This window comes from Blennius ocellaris, assembly GCF_963422515.1.
Source record: "Blennius ocellaris genome assembly, chromosome: 10".
Lineage (NCBI taxonomy): Eukaryota > Metazoa > Chordata > Actinopteri > Blenniiformes > Blenniidae > Blennius > Blennius ocellaris.
Window position 1 is genome coordinate 20,036,223 of NC_137659.1, and position 15,150 is coordinate 20,051,372.

A 15,150-nucleotide genomic window follows, 5' to 3' on the forward strand; every position below is an offset into this window, starting at 1 on the left:
CAGCCCATCACAGAACAAACACAGAGAGACATAATCACACATGCATGCACAATTCTGTCACCAATGAAGCGAACAAGCACGTCTCCGAAAAGTGGAAGTAAGTCGGAGTTAAAAAAAATAAATAAATCCATGCGTGCACAGGGGAAACATCGACTATATCGCTCCTACATACAAGCCTAAAACTGGCCAAATCAAACATTATTTACAGTTTATAAGAAAAGCATATCTGAATAAGAGGCAGCAGAAGCCTCTCATTGGCAGACTGTAGCTGTCACTATAGTTCGACAGGCTTATTACATTCCAGATCTTTAAAACATTTTTAAGTTCAGTCCTTATCACCGGTGTGACCGTAGCCGCTCACGTGTTTACAGATTTAGAATATTTGAGACACTCCAGTGGCACAGTGACATGGTGATTAGCACGCTTGAGGTCTTTCTGTTTAAGGTTAGCACGTCCTTCCTGTGTGTTCTTCTCTGGGTGACTCTAAAACGCCTTCAGGTGTGTGAGACAGTGTGTCTCTTTGTGTTAGTCTGTGATGGACGTGTCCAGAGAGTATTCCAGCTTCATCCATTCTGAGCTGGGATTGGCTCCAGTGCCTCTGATAGATTTGAGAGGATAAATATTTAATCACATTTCCTGACGATCCTTCGTTTGTAAGAAATGTGGAATTTAGAATATCAAGGGCTTTTCTCGTCCCGCCTCATTCTTCTCGTGAAATGTCAGGCGTGTTTACATTGTATTTATGGTGGCGTTGTACCTCTGCAGCTGCTGCAGCCGCTGGTCTGCGGGCAGAAAGTTGTGTTTGAGGTTGAGGTGGGTGAGGTCGAGGCTGTAGAAGAGGTTTGGAGGGAGCTGCTCCAGACTGCAGCAGGACAGATCCACTGAGTTGATCCTCTGGGACACCATCTAGATGGAAGAGGAAGCAGAGAGAGAGAATGAGAGAAAGAAGGACGCTGGGTCAAAAGGGATTACCTCGACCACACAAGACTGGTTTAACTGCGTATGTCTGCAGCCCGCTGGGGGTAAAATGTCATTTAGTGTCAATCTTCTTAGGATTATAGAGTCAAGAGGAAGTGGAGGGAAAGTCCCGCAGGTTAACGTCTTAACGTCACAAATGACCACGTTGTGTAATCGAGGTGCTCAGGAGAGGTGTCCTTCAATCATGTGTTGGTCAAAAGAAAAAAGAAAAACCCAACATTGATGCTGTAATGTGAAATATAAGTATAAAAAAAAATCTGACAGTGGAAAAAAAAAAAAAAAAAAAAAGCTATCTCGGAGCCTTTCAGAGGAGCGTTAGCTGGAGGCTCAGCAGTTGTCAGTGGAGCACGAGCTGCTTCTATCCAGGCTTCTATTCTGAGTGGCCCTCAGGGTGCTGGTGACATGCATGTCCCCGGTAATATTTAGAAAAGAGGTTTTCTGGCTATGGCCTAGTTGAGTTCAAATGAGAAAAAGGGAGAGAGCCACGAGTGGTGTTTTCTGTGTGTAAAGCACCCGGAGACACTTGTTTTATACACCACAGATTGGACAGCAGTGAAATGTGTTGCAGGTTTCAGTCCACTCAGCTCTTATGGCAGCGCGGCCGCACATGTTCTGCTATACAGTGCAGCTGACGTGTCAACGCAATGGAAAACAATACAAAGTACACGCAGAGGAAAATGTCGGCTTTTTTTTTTTTTACAGAATGGCAGCAAACATTGAATTCTCTTTTAAATAGAGCAAAAATAAAAAGGTGCAAGATTTTATACAAAAAGTAAAAAAACTATTAAAATATCAAGCGATATAGATAGTAGTCATGTTGAATGAAAGTTTTCTGTTACTGTTGAAGAAGTGATATTTCGGATATTACGACATCAGATTACAGAAGGCAGAACTTTCCAGTGGGGAAATGATGCTGCAGTTATAACAGAATCTGTCAATATATATATAGATAATGGTCAAATAATAGGTAATAACCACATTGGACATGAAAACATCAGTTTCACAAAACACCATGAAACTTTACTCTTTTGGTTTGTGAAATAAAAAAAAAAGCAATAAAGCTTTTTATAGTTAAAACGTGAAAAATCGATGCCAACAACTTCAAATAATGACACAAATGAGAAAGATCAGTGAAGAAATTCTAATTAATACATTACTATAATATTAGGAAATGTGATGTGATATGATTGAATGATATTGAGCCTGAATCTTTATCTAAGTTGATATTATACAATTAAAATGTGGAGGAAAAAAACACTTAACATAGTTGCTTAATAAAGTCAGATTCAACATAAGGATCATAACAGTGATGATAAATGAATCAAACAGCAATGTCAATACATTTGGATTGTGATCAAACTCAACAATAAAAAGTAAATAATTGAATTCTTCATCCATTATGCTTAATTGAGACGGTATAGCGTGAGTATGTCATACCATTTGATAGCATATTCCTGTAAACAACTTTTGTAAATGGTTTAATTTGAAAAAGATTCAGATGACCAATGACAAAAAAAAACAACACAAAAAAAAACCAGTTTGCTGTTTGAGATGATTCTGTGCTCTTTACATGAGCGGTCTATTTTAAATCCCTCAGACAGTTTTAATGGTGTTTTTGATTCATGACCCTCCATTTCCGCATTGTGAATCACATGGCGGTGAAATGATTAGTGCTCCCGGGTTCATTATCCCGCTGAGAGGTTCACTCCTTTAACATTTTGGACTCGTGTCCTCGCGTTAACTCTGACTCAGTGACTGCGAGTTGCTCGGGGCCTGAGGCAGTGAGGCAGACCCCAACCGGAGCGTCTCCCTAACCATGCTCCGCCGGTCACATGAGGATGTGTCCTGGTTATTTGACTGCACCAAACATGTTTACCGAAAAACCTCATGCAGACTTTATTATTTTATCAATGTCGGTTCTCACCTACGAGATCCAGTCAGCCTATTGCTACATCATTATTGTCGGCGCTAAAAATGACACAATCATGACACAACCCTAAAACTAGATAAAGCTTTACAAGAGGTTGATGGATACAAGTATGAAAGTTGTGCTTGTAAATGATAACAGCAGTATGATTGCTATTATGTGAATGCCACAAGGCTTTTCACATATCGTGATTCGAATCGTTATCATTACGACTCTGACTTCTTTAATGCCGCTCTAAAACTCCTGCAATCTCCAGTTGGGCCTTTCCGTTCTATGACAGCCACGACTGACCAATCATGTCACGTGGACGCACTACTTCCTCTCGCCACACTCCCGGATGTGAGGGATCCGCCGAGGGCCCCGGCGGCTAGAGGAACGACGGCCGAGGGCCCCTGCGGCCAGGAGCGTTACAGTTTATAGCATTAGTTCGCCTGCAGCATTCACATATGCAGTTTCTCCTGGAAATGCAGACCTCTAGTTAGAGTTTAATCCTCTTGTGACGAAGATAGACTGGATGTATTTGGACTCCGTGGTTGTGGAATTGTCGGGAGATATGCAACGAGTGGGAGCTCAGCCTCCACTTCACAAGATAATTTCAACTTTCAATACATGATTCAATAGTTTTCCTGATGGAACCGACACGCCGGTCGTAATGCGGAAGTCCTGCGGGCCACTGTAATGCTCTATTTCTCTGCTTTCTGGCGGCTCCTGAATTTTTTAGATATCACAAATGGGTATATGAGTTATGGTGATGAGAAGTGCCAATGGCAAATCCTGTTCACAGGATTGGAATATGAAGGTTAACAGATAACATTCTTATCAATGTCCATTCCAATCCAATACACCACCTCCCAAAGCATCTCTTTTTTCCTCCCTCCTTGTGCCACTTATGTGCTGGGAAAAAGAAAAGAAAATGAGGAGATATAGAGAAGTACTGCTTTTTATCTCTTCTGGAATGTACAAACCATTGTTTGGGTGTCATGTTACCGTTGTATAAAGTATTAATCTTCATCATAACCCATCATCTTCTGATGTTTTTGGTTTTAAGCAGGATGTATCAGAAAGGCTACCACAGGGATACCTGGCCTGAGGTGACCAAGCGTTCACAGCAACATCGCTTTTGATGCTGTGTGTTATTTGCAATAATATTTCTGCCGTCATCAATGTTGTATCAAAGATATAAAACCCTAAGTTTTCAGCCACAAAGATCACACCATGTGTATGACGCAGCGCATATCAATCAGAAAAAATTGGGAATTTTACGTTGGTCTTGGTTATAAATGTTTTTTTTAAACTACAAAACGTGCAATGTTTCATAGAAACATCAAACCTAACGTCAAGTCAAATAACAGGCACTCTTTCAAAGGAAATATTGTCCAAATATGCCAGCGAGACCAACAATTTCCTCTTCTTTTTCACCGAGCGTTTCTTTTCTTCCTCCAGCTCCCACTAACACACACCATACCTTGGCGGCGTGTCTGTGCCAGCGCAGGTGCTCCGTGAAGCTATCAAAGCTGACGTAGTAGGTTTGACTCTGAGGCCCCGCTGAGCTGAAGGCCAAGCAGTGACTGTGCTTCTTCACCTCCTCCACCTGCGGCCAGACACAAACACAAGAGTGACACGTTAGTCTGAAGAACCGACACCATCGCAACGCTGCCCGCGAATATGAGCGGCGACCACGAGACGGTTGCGGATAAAAAGGAGGGTAAAAGCTGACAATGCGGCGCTCTCGTCATTTCCTGGCATTTCCGATGGCACGTGCGATGCGGTGCGTGTCGACAAGTTCAATCAAGCAGGAGCACAAACGACATCAGGCACGCACGATCATATGATAAACACATGAGCAAAACGAAATGCACGTGAAAGTGCATTTTAGACACGCAGCGTTACTCTCAAGCCGACAAACTCCATCAGCTGACTACTTAAATTTGTTTGGAGTGGATTGTCAGCACGCACACGCGCAGCCTCCACACGTCTTTGTACGTGTGGAGGCACGGAGCGGAAGCGCGGCGGAGTGGAGGTCATGTGTTGTGTGTGAGATGTTGAAACAGAGGGTGTGGCGGGGTATGGAGTGTCCTTGGTGGCAGGCAGACAAGGAGATAAGCCTTCAATGGGTGAACACAGAAAAAGCAATAAAGGTCATTTTTAGTTAGGCAGTTCAAAAAAAAAACTAACTATAGAGATAGTGCCTGATTAAATATTTTTAGCCTGTGAGATGTGACTTTTTCCATTTCTCTTTGACCTTGAGCTAAAAAAGAACAAAGCTGGATGTCAAACTCGAGGGCAAACAGTTGTTAGAAGGGACTTGGCAACACAAGGAGACACACGCCGAGGGTAATAACACTGACTTTATCAGGCCATTCCCCTGCGACTTGACATTATGAGTTTATGATCCGAAGCGTGGCGTATAAAGCGTCACAATAAAAGAGCGGTGTGAAGGGAGAAGAAGACGCGTTTCGGACATACTTTCCCTCCGATGAGCGGCAGGATGTGCATCTTCCCGGTCTGGCTCTCCTTGACGGAGGAGACGATGAGGCAGGTGCCGCACAGGATGACCTGCCGTCGGGTCCAGCGGTTGACTGGCAGCTGGAGCTTCCCTTTCCGAACGTTGTAGGTCCCCGACAGCTGAACCCGCTCCAAGCTTTCGATGTTTTGGGGCTTTCCTGTGAAACACAAAGAGAATATATGGCGTCAGAAAGAGGGAAAAACAGATAAAAGGCCAGTCGTTTCCTAGAATACTAGTGTAGTGGTGAGTACTTGGCCCTTATGCAAAACCCCAGTTCAACTTGTGCGCAAGGCCTTTCTGTGTGGGGTTTGTATATTTGTCTTCCCCTCCTTGTAGTGGTAGCTGTATTGCGCAACTTTAAAAAAAAACACACATTCAAATGACCTTTATCACATAAAACAGCTGATTCACAAAGGTCATCTAATCTGAGTCAAACAACAAAATCACTGATTCAGATTGTTAAAGAATTCCTCAATATTTTCAGGTTCTATAAATAACAGACCTCCAACTTCAAGGAGGAGGTGTATACTTTAAGATGTATACTCTGCAAATAACCAGAGAAACTCTGGGAACTGGAACAAGTTCAGCACGGAGGTGGGCACGGAGCTACGACCGAGCACATGGGACTGAATAATCCACGTTTGCTTTCCGTCTACAAATACAATATACCAGGTGCAGCTCCACTGAATTATGCTGCTACAATATCTGAGGATCCCTGATTCACTTTTAACCCATCTGCTTGCCTTTTCCTCCCGGCCTGGCGCTCAGTTTGTAGCCAGCCCTGCCAAACCTGAGCGTCGGGCTGCTTATCAGCCGGGCTGTGTTATCGTTCTGTCTAAACATCCACCTGCTTTCCGTCTCCCTCCACCGCCACTAAATAACCTCCCAAGGCTGGCGTGCACTGTTCTCCTCCCCGCCAGCGTTTCTGTTTAATCCGTCCGGCTGCCGGGCCTTCCCCCCACCTCCCCCGGAATATTGTGCGCTCACATCGGCTTTAACCTCAAAAGTTTTCTCATAGGAGCAAAAAAAAAAAGGACATTTTAGTTTTGCTCTTTGAGAGATAAAGTCTTTGAGACTTATTTATTATACTTGTCACACATTACCATATTTATTATGGAACTTATTATTTTCAGTTTAGATTTGTTTTAATATTATTATCTCAAATGTTTTTGTTTGCTATTTTATTTAGTCTTTGCATTCAATTTTAAGATTAGCAGATGTTTTGCGATCCGTTCGCCTTTTAAAATCTAATTTACCTAAAAATGCTACATAACTACACACTGACTGATTGATTATTAATTGATTACTGGTTGATCGATTGAGCTGATCGTCCCATGACTGGCTGCAGAGTGCAGAAAGGTTGGTTTAGTTTATGGGGGTCAGTCCAGGAGGGTTAAAAGGAAAGGGAAGAAAGCGTTTGTAGGGTAAGCAAGTGTGAACTTGCACAAGCTCTTGTGGCTTTAAATAATTCAAATCTTTCACATGCAGACTGGGAGGCGAATGCAGCAGTGGAGTGCACGGTTCTCGTCCGGGACTGAGCGGGGCTTCAAAACACTCCGCATGAGTTACGCAAGTTGAATCTGAGGTCGTTGACAATGCAAACGCAGTTTACCGTCATTCTGAGGACTCATAAAAAAGTTGTGCTGACCTTGTTTAAGAGGCAGAGTTTTGACAGAAACTTCTTTTTCTTTCTCCAAAATCAATGCCAGCCACTGAGCCCTGACCTCTAGTCTCTGGTACAAGCTAATCTTGTGTTAACAGCAGAATCAATGGCCTAGTTTGCAAAAGGGATATTTGCTCTGACAGAAGTCTGGGTGTGTAATGTGAACTACTACAATTTAATAGTGGTTAGAAGTCATGCGTGTACGAATGAATGAATGTAAGAACAAGCCTGAGAACAACTGTACAACGTATGAAGATAATAGTGATCGTATTGATTTCATACCATGAAGAATGCAACGCTGGCGAGCTGCCAACAGTAAAACATGTCGGAGGCACGACACCCCGCAACAGTGTGTATTACACACGGGGTATGACGTTGAGAAATAACACTTAATAGTTCTGTGATATAATTAGAAAACGATGTGCTTTGCTCCCTTGGAGGTCAGAGAGACAGCAGCTCCATTAGGTTTTCCTGCACCACAATAACTGTGAAGCCGCTACTGGTAGAATAAGACTGATCAGTTACTAACTTGTTATCGCTAAAAGTAGTTCAATGTGACTTTATAATGTGGAATTTTCTGCTAAAACGCCGCACTGGCACATATTTTCCCCTCGTCTGGCAGACAGCCCCGACTTCACAGCAGCCGCTAAAAGCTGGCAATCATCACAGTGATTAATATGAATAAATGGGTTTTAATGAGCTATCAGGATGCGCAAAACATCTGTAATGCTTCCATTCCTGTGCTGGTAGACTGTACCTACAAGGTAATGCACTGAGATACTATTATTTCAACTAATACCTCAGAGTCAAGATGAATAACTTGCATTTTTTTTTTCAAACTTATAACAGCTTATTATAATTCTCATGCCCATTAATCAGGATTTTGCAGTGCTGCCATCAAACACTACCTAAAAATAACACCTTTTTTTTTCTCCACCTGAAAATCCCAACTCGGTGAATGAGTGGTTGTCTTGTCTTCTCTTATTTAACACACTTTCTCTTGCTCTCTTCCCTTTCTGCTGACGACTTCCACGTTCATTTAATGGCACTTATGAAGCGAGTGGAGTGTGCAGGAAACAAATGAAACTGCAGGTTTTATCCCTCTTTAAAAGGAGCAATATCGCAATTCATGCTGCTGGAAATGCTATTAAATGACTGAGGGTTTGGCTGATTGTGAGTGTGTGTACACACTGGGAGGAACAAAATGGAAACTGAAAGAAAAGCTGCTTTTTATGTCTTAGTTTTTTTATCAGTTAAATATTGTTTTTTATTTTATCAATACTGTACATGATTGTTTTCACAAACATTTCTCTTGAATATATGAATATTTAATATACTTTAGTAAACTTTAATTCTTCTGAAATAGTTGGCAATGATTTGTTTTCCAATATATTTTCTAAACTGCTTTTAATGTTAGAAGGTAAAAATTCCTGAATTTATTCCTGAAATAACGTAAAGGTTCAGGCAAAGGTATTGGGTGTCTACTGCTTTTGATAAGTGACTAAATGAGACATTTAAGAGTAAATATATACATTTAAAATGACATGTATTCCAGTTAAAATAACGTCTTTTTTAATTTAAGCATATAAACTATTAATCTTAGTGTAAATGCTTTAAACTTATACGTCAGTGTGCATGAATCCAGGAGCTTCATTTTTGTTGTTGCCAGATCACATCCAAATACATAATCAAGTATTTCTTCAGCCAACATGTATTCACATCCACGTGACGCAGTGGAAACAGACAGCAGCCCTGCCGTGCGGATGGAGGAAACCGCTCCCCCCCCAACTTCATTCCCGACTTGCAGGCTGGCCGAGGTTATCAGCAGGAGCATGTTTTCATCACTGAGCTTCGGAGGAGAGTGTGTGTTGCATTAGACAAATTATTCACAAGCTTTTAGCCTCAATATGTCACATGGGCATATTCTTACTATTTTTAGGCCTTTTGTTGGAGCGTGCTCTCTCCCACACAAGCATATGCACGCACACGCACACACACGCACATCCTTTCGTCTCCTCTTTTGCTTGCCGACACGCACGCACACTCCTGACACAGTGACAGTGATTAACCATCTCCATATGTGCATCCATCTAATTGCCCCCCGAATGTTGATGGACCCAAAACAGCCAGAGACGTTATTTTTATGGGCGGAAACACTACAGACAGCTTGAGTGGGCTGCTTTTGTGATTGGAGTGAGTGTGAAAGCGGCTCCTGCGCCGACGCTGCCGTTTACAACCATCTCACGCGGACGTGGGACGGACTGGATGCCGGCGCGGGTTCTGGGCCGGGCCATGGGAAAGCGTGGCGGAGGAAACAGGCAGATGGGTGGGACTCCCACGTGAGCATCCTGTTTACAGGGGCGGGCCAGAAAAAAAAGCTCCTGGTAGCCCCACAAGAGGGGAAGGAAATTATAAGAGGCATTTGCCATATTCAAAACTCATGAGCCATAAGACACCTACACCAGAAATATTTCGAGGAGCGGTGATGTTAGTCACGGTGGTCAGTCATCCCAAAATCTAAGGGCAACGAATACTCAGGCACTGCAAGGTGGGCGGGTGGCTTCAAGTCCAAAAGCCAGTCTATTCCTAGACTTACTGTATGTAGGAGCAAGATTACTACAGTGTGTGTGTGTGTTTGTTAGTAACTAGAGATGGTTTCCTTCCTTCTCCCTGGGCACAGGAAATAACAGTTTCCCTTCCACTCTCGGGCCTAATATATATGTGTGTTCAGCTTTACTGCCTTACACACACATACACACGGGATTTTCATATCCATCGGGGGAAATTCTTAAACTTCTTCTTTTTGTAAACTGAAAGGCAACTACTAGCTGTCAAACTAGTCCAAACTACTTTGCAAGTCTTTCGTGGATTTACTGATTTTATGTTCACAGTTACATGATACCCTTTGGTTGGTGGTGGAAGCAGGTTGCCATCAACATACCGGTGTTGTGTATCATACAGAAGAACAGACACACATACAGCACAAGTTGCTCATGTGAATATTCAGATTTTCTCAGAGAGACAAAAACTAATTCTAATGGTGTTTCTATCTCCTATCGCCTTTTTCACAGGTTTACTCAACTTCAGGTCGGAGGCATGCCGGATCCAATCGTAACTGATTCAGAAGATCTGGCAACACAAATAAAAACCCAAACTGCAGCAGTAATTGTATAAAGATATTGATCTACTGTCAGTAGATTGTGTATTTGTGCACAGACACCCTTGCTTGATGTCTGCACTCGGGAGCTGCTCTGACTCTCCCAGCGAGCCGCCAGCACCGGAGGCCGACCTCGCTCCATCCATCAAACATTTAACAGATCATCGCTCCTTCCTCTCCTCGAGATGGTCTCACTGATAGCAAGGACACATCCCCCTGGTTAATCACCATGCCCTGCTAAATGCAACCTGACATCCGCACACCTCCACTACTACAGCACTGGGCACGCCGCACCGCAGGGTATCGGTGACCCACATAAGTCACATCGGAGCACGAGCATGCGTAGACGCACTCCTGTTTACTCTATAGGCGATGACAGCTGCGATGCGCCGGACAGCCAGACTGTCGGACTGCCCAGCTTATATTGCCAAACCAATATCATTAGCATTCAATCTTCTGCGCATCTTTTATATCCGTCCATATATCTATATTATCGTTTCCAGGATTTACCTCACCGTCCTGGATTTCATCTCAATTTCGCCTCACGTGATGTATTATATTTTCAATTTTGCTTCGGGTTTTCGTTTATTTATTTTTAACATCAGTTTTACCGTGCCACCGTCATTTCAATATTTCTTTCTTGCTTATTTTTTTACATATTTAATCCGCTCTTATTTCACAAATACATTTTAATTCATCAGCCTTAGTTGGAGGATCCGCTGTGGCGACAAACATGAAGGGATGAAGGAGATGGCATATTTTTACTGGTCTGGCCCAATTGGGATCAAACTGGTCTATATGTGGCTCCCGGACTAAAATTACTCTGGTAGATTAACTGTGCGTACACAGGCTGGAGGAGAACAGGTAGAGGAATAGATGTAAAAACAGACACACACGCACACAGGAGGTGATTACAGAGGTCGGGGGGTGACGGGGGTCGTCTTAAGCCGACTGTGTGTCCGGGCAGTGGCTGACCAGCCCTGCTAGAAGGTGGCCACAGGCCATCACGGGCGGCGGTGCTCCACATTTTCCCTCCGCCTCACACTTCACCCCTCCCTGCACCTTTCACAGAAATGCTGGGGTGTGAATGCAGAGCAGCGAGCGAGAGAGAGAGAGAGAGAGAGAGAGAGAGGAGGGAAAAAAAAAAAACGATATGCAAAAGGGGGATTTTTAGTCTCAAGGATGTTTAAGCTTCACAGTTTCACAGCTTCAGCGGTGAGTGATCCTTAATTAGTACCTCTTTAGTCCTACAACCCCCCTTGAGAAGTTCCCAGATGTTTTCACACAATCGGGTCCACACAGACAGAAGAGTGGGGCTGGTTTTTTTTGTTTTTTTGTTTTACATCAAGGACCGCAGAGGATTTGATGTGTGAAACATGTCAAGCTGTCCTTTTGTGTAAAAGTGATAAGAAGCCGAGCTCCACGTTTGCATGGGAAAAAAGTGAGATGTTCTCAGCATTTGCCCACTAATACCTGCCTGTTCTTTGCTCTTGCTTTAATAGTTACAAACACGTGATTTACGTTTGAGTATTTTGACTGAGAGGAGGGTTCATTTAAGCTAAATGTGATGTGCAGCAGTCGAAACATCAAACGAGGACAAATTAGACAGTATTCAGATCCAAACAGACGGTTACAAAAAAAGCCTCAAATGGTACAGTTGCTGACGCACTTGCACGTATGTCCTCCCTGCACTCTGACGAGCTTCCCTATAGGTGCTCGGGCTTCCTCCCACAATAAAAACTCATGCTTGTTAGGTTGACTGATGCCGCTGCTCGTCTCTGCTTTGTCATGAGCTGAAGGCCTCGCTATGGGGGACGACGCTTTGTGTATTGTCGCCGCTTTGTGTTGGCCCCAGTCCCTTTGTGACCCCAACTTGCATAACGTGGGTATGGAAGATGCCGGGACGACTGCAGGGACTGTTTAGGTTGAAATATTTTGACTGCCAGGAAGGCCAATGCCAAAACAAGTGCAGCAGTTAACGAAGGACAGACCGGTCTACAGTGGTGCCGCCATTTGAAAGCCAGAAAACCGTGATATAATTCCAAGTTGGAGGCTTTGGGAGGCTTTTCTTTGTGTGGTTTGTATGTATTCACTATGTATTTGTATATTTGTTTCCTCCCACAGTCCTCAAATGTACATTTGAGATGAATTGGTGACTTTAAACTAGTGCCTTTTCCCCCCACTGATATTTTCGCGAATCAAAAATGGCTTCATGAAATGGAATTAAAAGTTTTGCCCTCCGTTGCAATCTTGTGTATTTAAAGACAACTCGCAGCTGATAAGTCAGGATTTAATTTTTCCTACTTTATAAGTTAGTTTGGGCTTGTTCACGACACTATTGTAGTTGGGCTGCTGTAGGTTTGGCTCAGGACAGAATTCTACACACGAAGCTTCTCTTCTCTTTTAATGTCACTACAACAGTGCGTCTCCCCTGTAATCCTCTCTCTCCCTCTCTCTCTCTGAAGTGGTGATAAAAGTTTCTTATGAGCCACATGACACAGTGAAGCAGCATTTATATTTATTGATGAGTCTAAGTGTTTCACCTTATAGATAAATAGTTAAAACAAAAAACAAAAATTAACTAATTGTGTCATGATATCAACAAATGGAAATATGACAAGAAGCTACTGGTGTTTTCTTGTTTTTTTCTTAAATTTAGTTTTGTTTCTTTCCGTTTAATTCAGATGATTTGCTACAGAGAAATGACGATAAACAACAGTGGTCTGTGCTTGTGAGGACAGCGCCACACACAAGTTGATTGGCTTGATGAGTATTTACTCAATCATCTGTGCTGCAGCTTGCTTTCATTATCCTTAATTAATTAAACCAAACACGATTGGATTGCTATGCATTCGAGTTGAGCCAGATTTGTGAGTGATTTAAAAAGAAAACAGAAAAAAAATTAAATAGGTGCAAAGCTGTAGTATAGAATTGTAATTATCTGGAGTTTGCTGAAATATTGTCGACCAATATTTCAGCATGAAGTGACAGGCAGCCCATGTGCTTGCACTTGCTTTTTTTGTTCTCAAGAGAGTGCTGAGGAGTACTTCCAGTCCCTCTAGGAAAAGCTGAGCGACACTCAGCTTTGTGTGCCTGTCTCCTGTCAGACACTGAACATCCTTCAGCTTAAACAGCACAGTCCAAGTGACCCCCCCCCCCCCCCCCCCCCCCCCCCACCACCCCTCGATTCCGCCTACACACATTAAAGAGCGGGGCCATAGTAGCAAGGAACTCTGGGAAAATATGTTGCTGTTGCACTGTCAGCTATGACACGCTGCCGTTCCCTCAAAGGGAAGCAGAAGTGGACAAATGGGTCGATCCTAAAACTCTGATAGCTTGGCTTTTTTCTTCTTTCTTTCTTCTTTCTTCTTTCTTTCAGCATGTCACCAGGAAGGATGCAGTCAGGAGGCAGAAACATGCACACACACGCAGACACCACACAAAACATCCTCTTTCAGTCCAGTGAAACACATCCTGAATCTAAATGAGGTCACAGCCTGCAATATCTTCCCCATCAAACCATTATTACCCTTTACCCCTGGGGAGAAGGGAACTAAACAGCCCTACGCTATTAAAGGACATGGTACGGCTCGTTATCAGGTCACTGCACTACCACTCACTACCTGTGGGGGCAGTGTTGGGCTTGCATGCCGGGACAAGGAAAACCTGAGGGAAAATGTTCAAATGTTTCTCAGAAATGAACGTAAAAACTGTCGACGTCCGATACACTTAATATCTTCTGATATCAGGGCGTCTGAACCTGATGCAAATCCACACCGAAGTGCAGAAGCAGATGCAAACGACGTGTAAATATGCAGCCGCAAGTCCTACGGCTGACAGCCTGGATGAGAAACTGCAACAGCTTCATAAGTGGTTGGTAAATCACGTTGTGCAGCCATGAATTTTTAAATAATTGACTTATGTACCATTAAGTAAAAGATGTAGCCGCATGTTTAATGAGCACCATCGTCCCTCACACAGTGGGAACATGCTTTAACACGTTATTCAGACTGAATGCCCGGACAGGAGCCTCTGATTCAGCGGTCACAGAGGGGAGATTGTGTTCCGGGTGAACTGGATTCACAGGTGTTGTGGCATTAACGTGTGAAAAAGAAAAAAAAAAAAAAAAGATTCTCCCCAGTGGTTCCCTTCCTGCGATCGGGCTGGATACTGACGTACATAGATGTGTGCTCCCCCTCTAACTCCCCCCCAACCCCTCCCTCTCTCTCTCTTCCCGGCTCCACTCCTGCTGCTGTTATGTAATGAGTGTGTGTTATGAAACCTTACATTGGAGAACACGGGCCCACTGATCAGCGAGCCGAGTGCACACACACACACACACACACACACACACACACACACACACACACACACACACACACACACACACACACACACACACACACACACACACACACACACACACACACACACACACACACACACACACAAAGAGAGAGAGAGAAACACAGGAGCTCAAGGGACTTTCTTCTTCATGAGTGAATGTAAAGGACACATACACTCGACATGCACGCTACTCATTAATTAAAGGCATGAGTGTAAATCTGAACATAACTGCAAGGCTGAGAATGTGCAGTGCCCCCAAATGAATTATTGAGTATGTTTCTGGGTGAGAATCAAATAAAAGCACACACACTCACACAAAAAAAGAAAGTAATGAGGGTTTGGATTGGCACACGCAGCAGTGGAAGCACGAGCACAGCGAGCCGCACGGGCCAGTTATGGAAAAACGCACATGGTGAACGACTGTGGCACCTGGTGAAGGAAAACACGGCGAGGCCGAGAGAGATGGCTCAGATGAAGAAGAGCAGAAAAGACAAAATTGCATGGATGGATAAATACACACAGAGGGGGAATTGCCTGCGGGCATGCGCTGTCACATCAGGCTGAGTGTGAAG

The 15,150-nt window shown here is 43.5% G+C and overlaps 1 protein-coding gene across 1 annotated transcript in view; it reads right to left on the minus strand.

The window, feature by feature from the left end:
• phlpp1 (PH domain and leucine rich repeat protein phosphatase 1) overlaps positions 1-15,150 on the minus strand; it is a 49,282-nt gene that overhangs the window by 14,289 nt on the left and 19,843 nt on the right. The window contains exons 2-4 of the mRNA XM_080503239.1: positions 5,372-5,568; positions 4,371-4,496; positions 758-906 (exon numbers count right to left, since the gene is read on the minus strand). Of these exons, the coding sequence (XP_080359365.1) occupies positions 758-906; positions 4,371-4,496; positions 5,372-5,568 (472 nt within the window). The remainder of the gene's footprint in view (positions 1-757; positions 907-4,370; positions 4,497-5,371; positions 5,569-15,150) is intronic.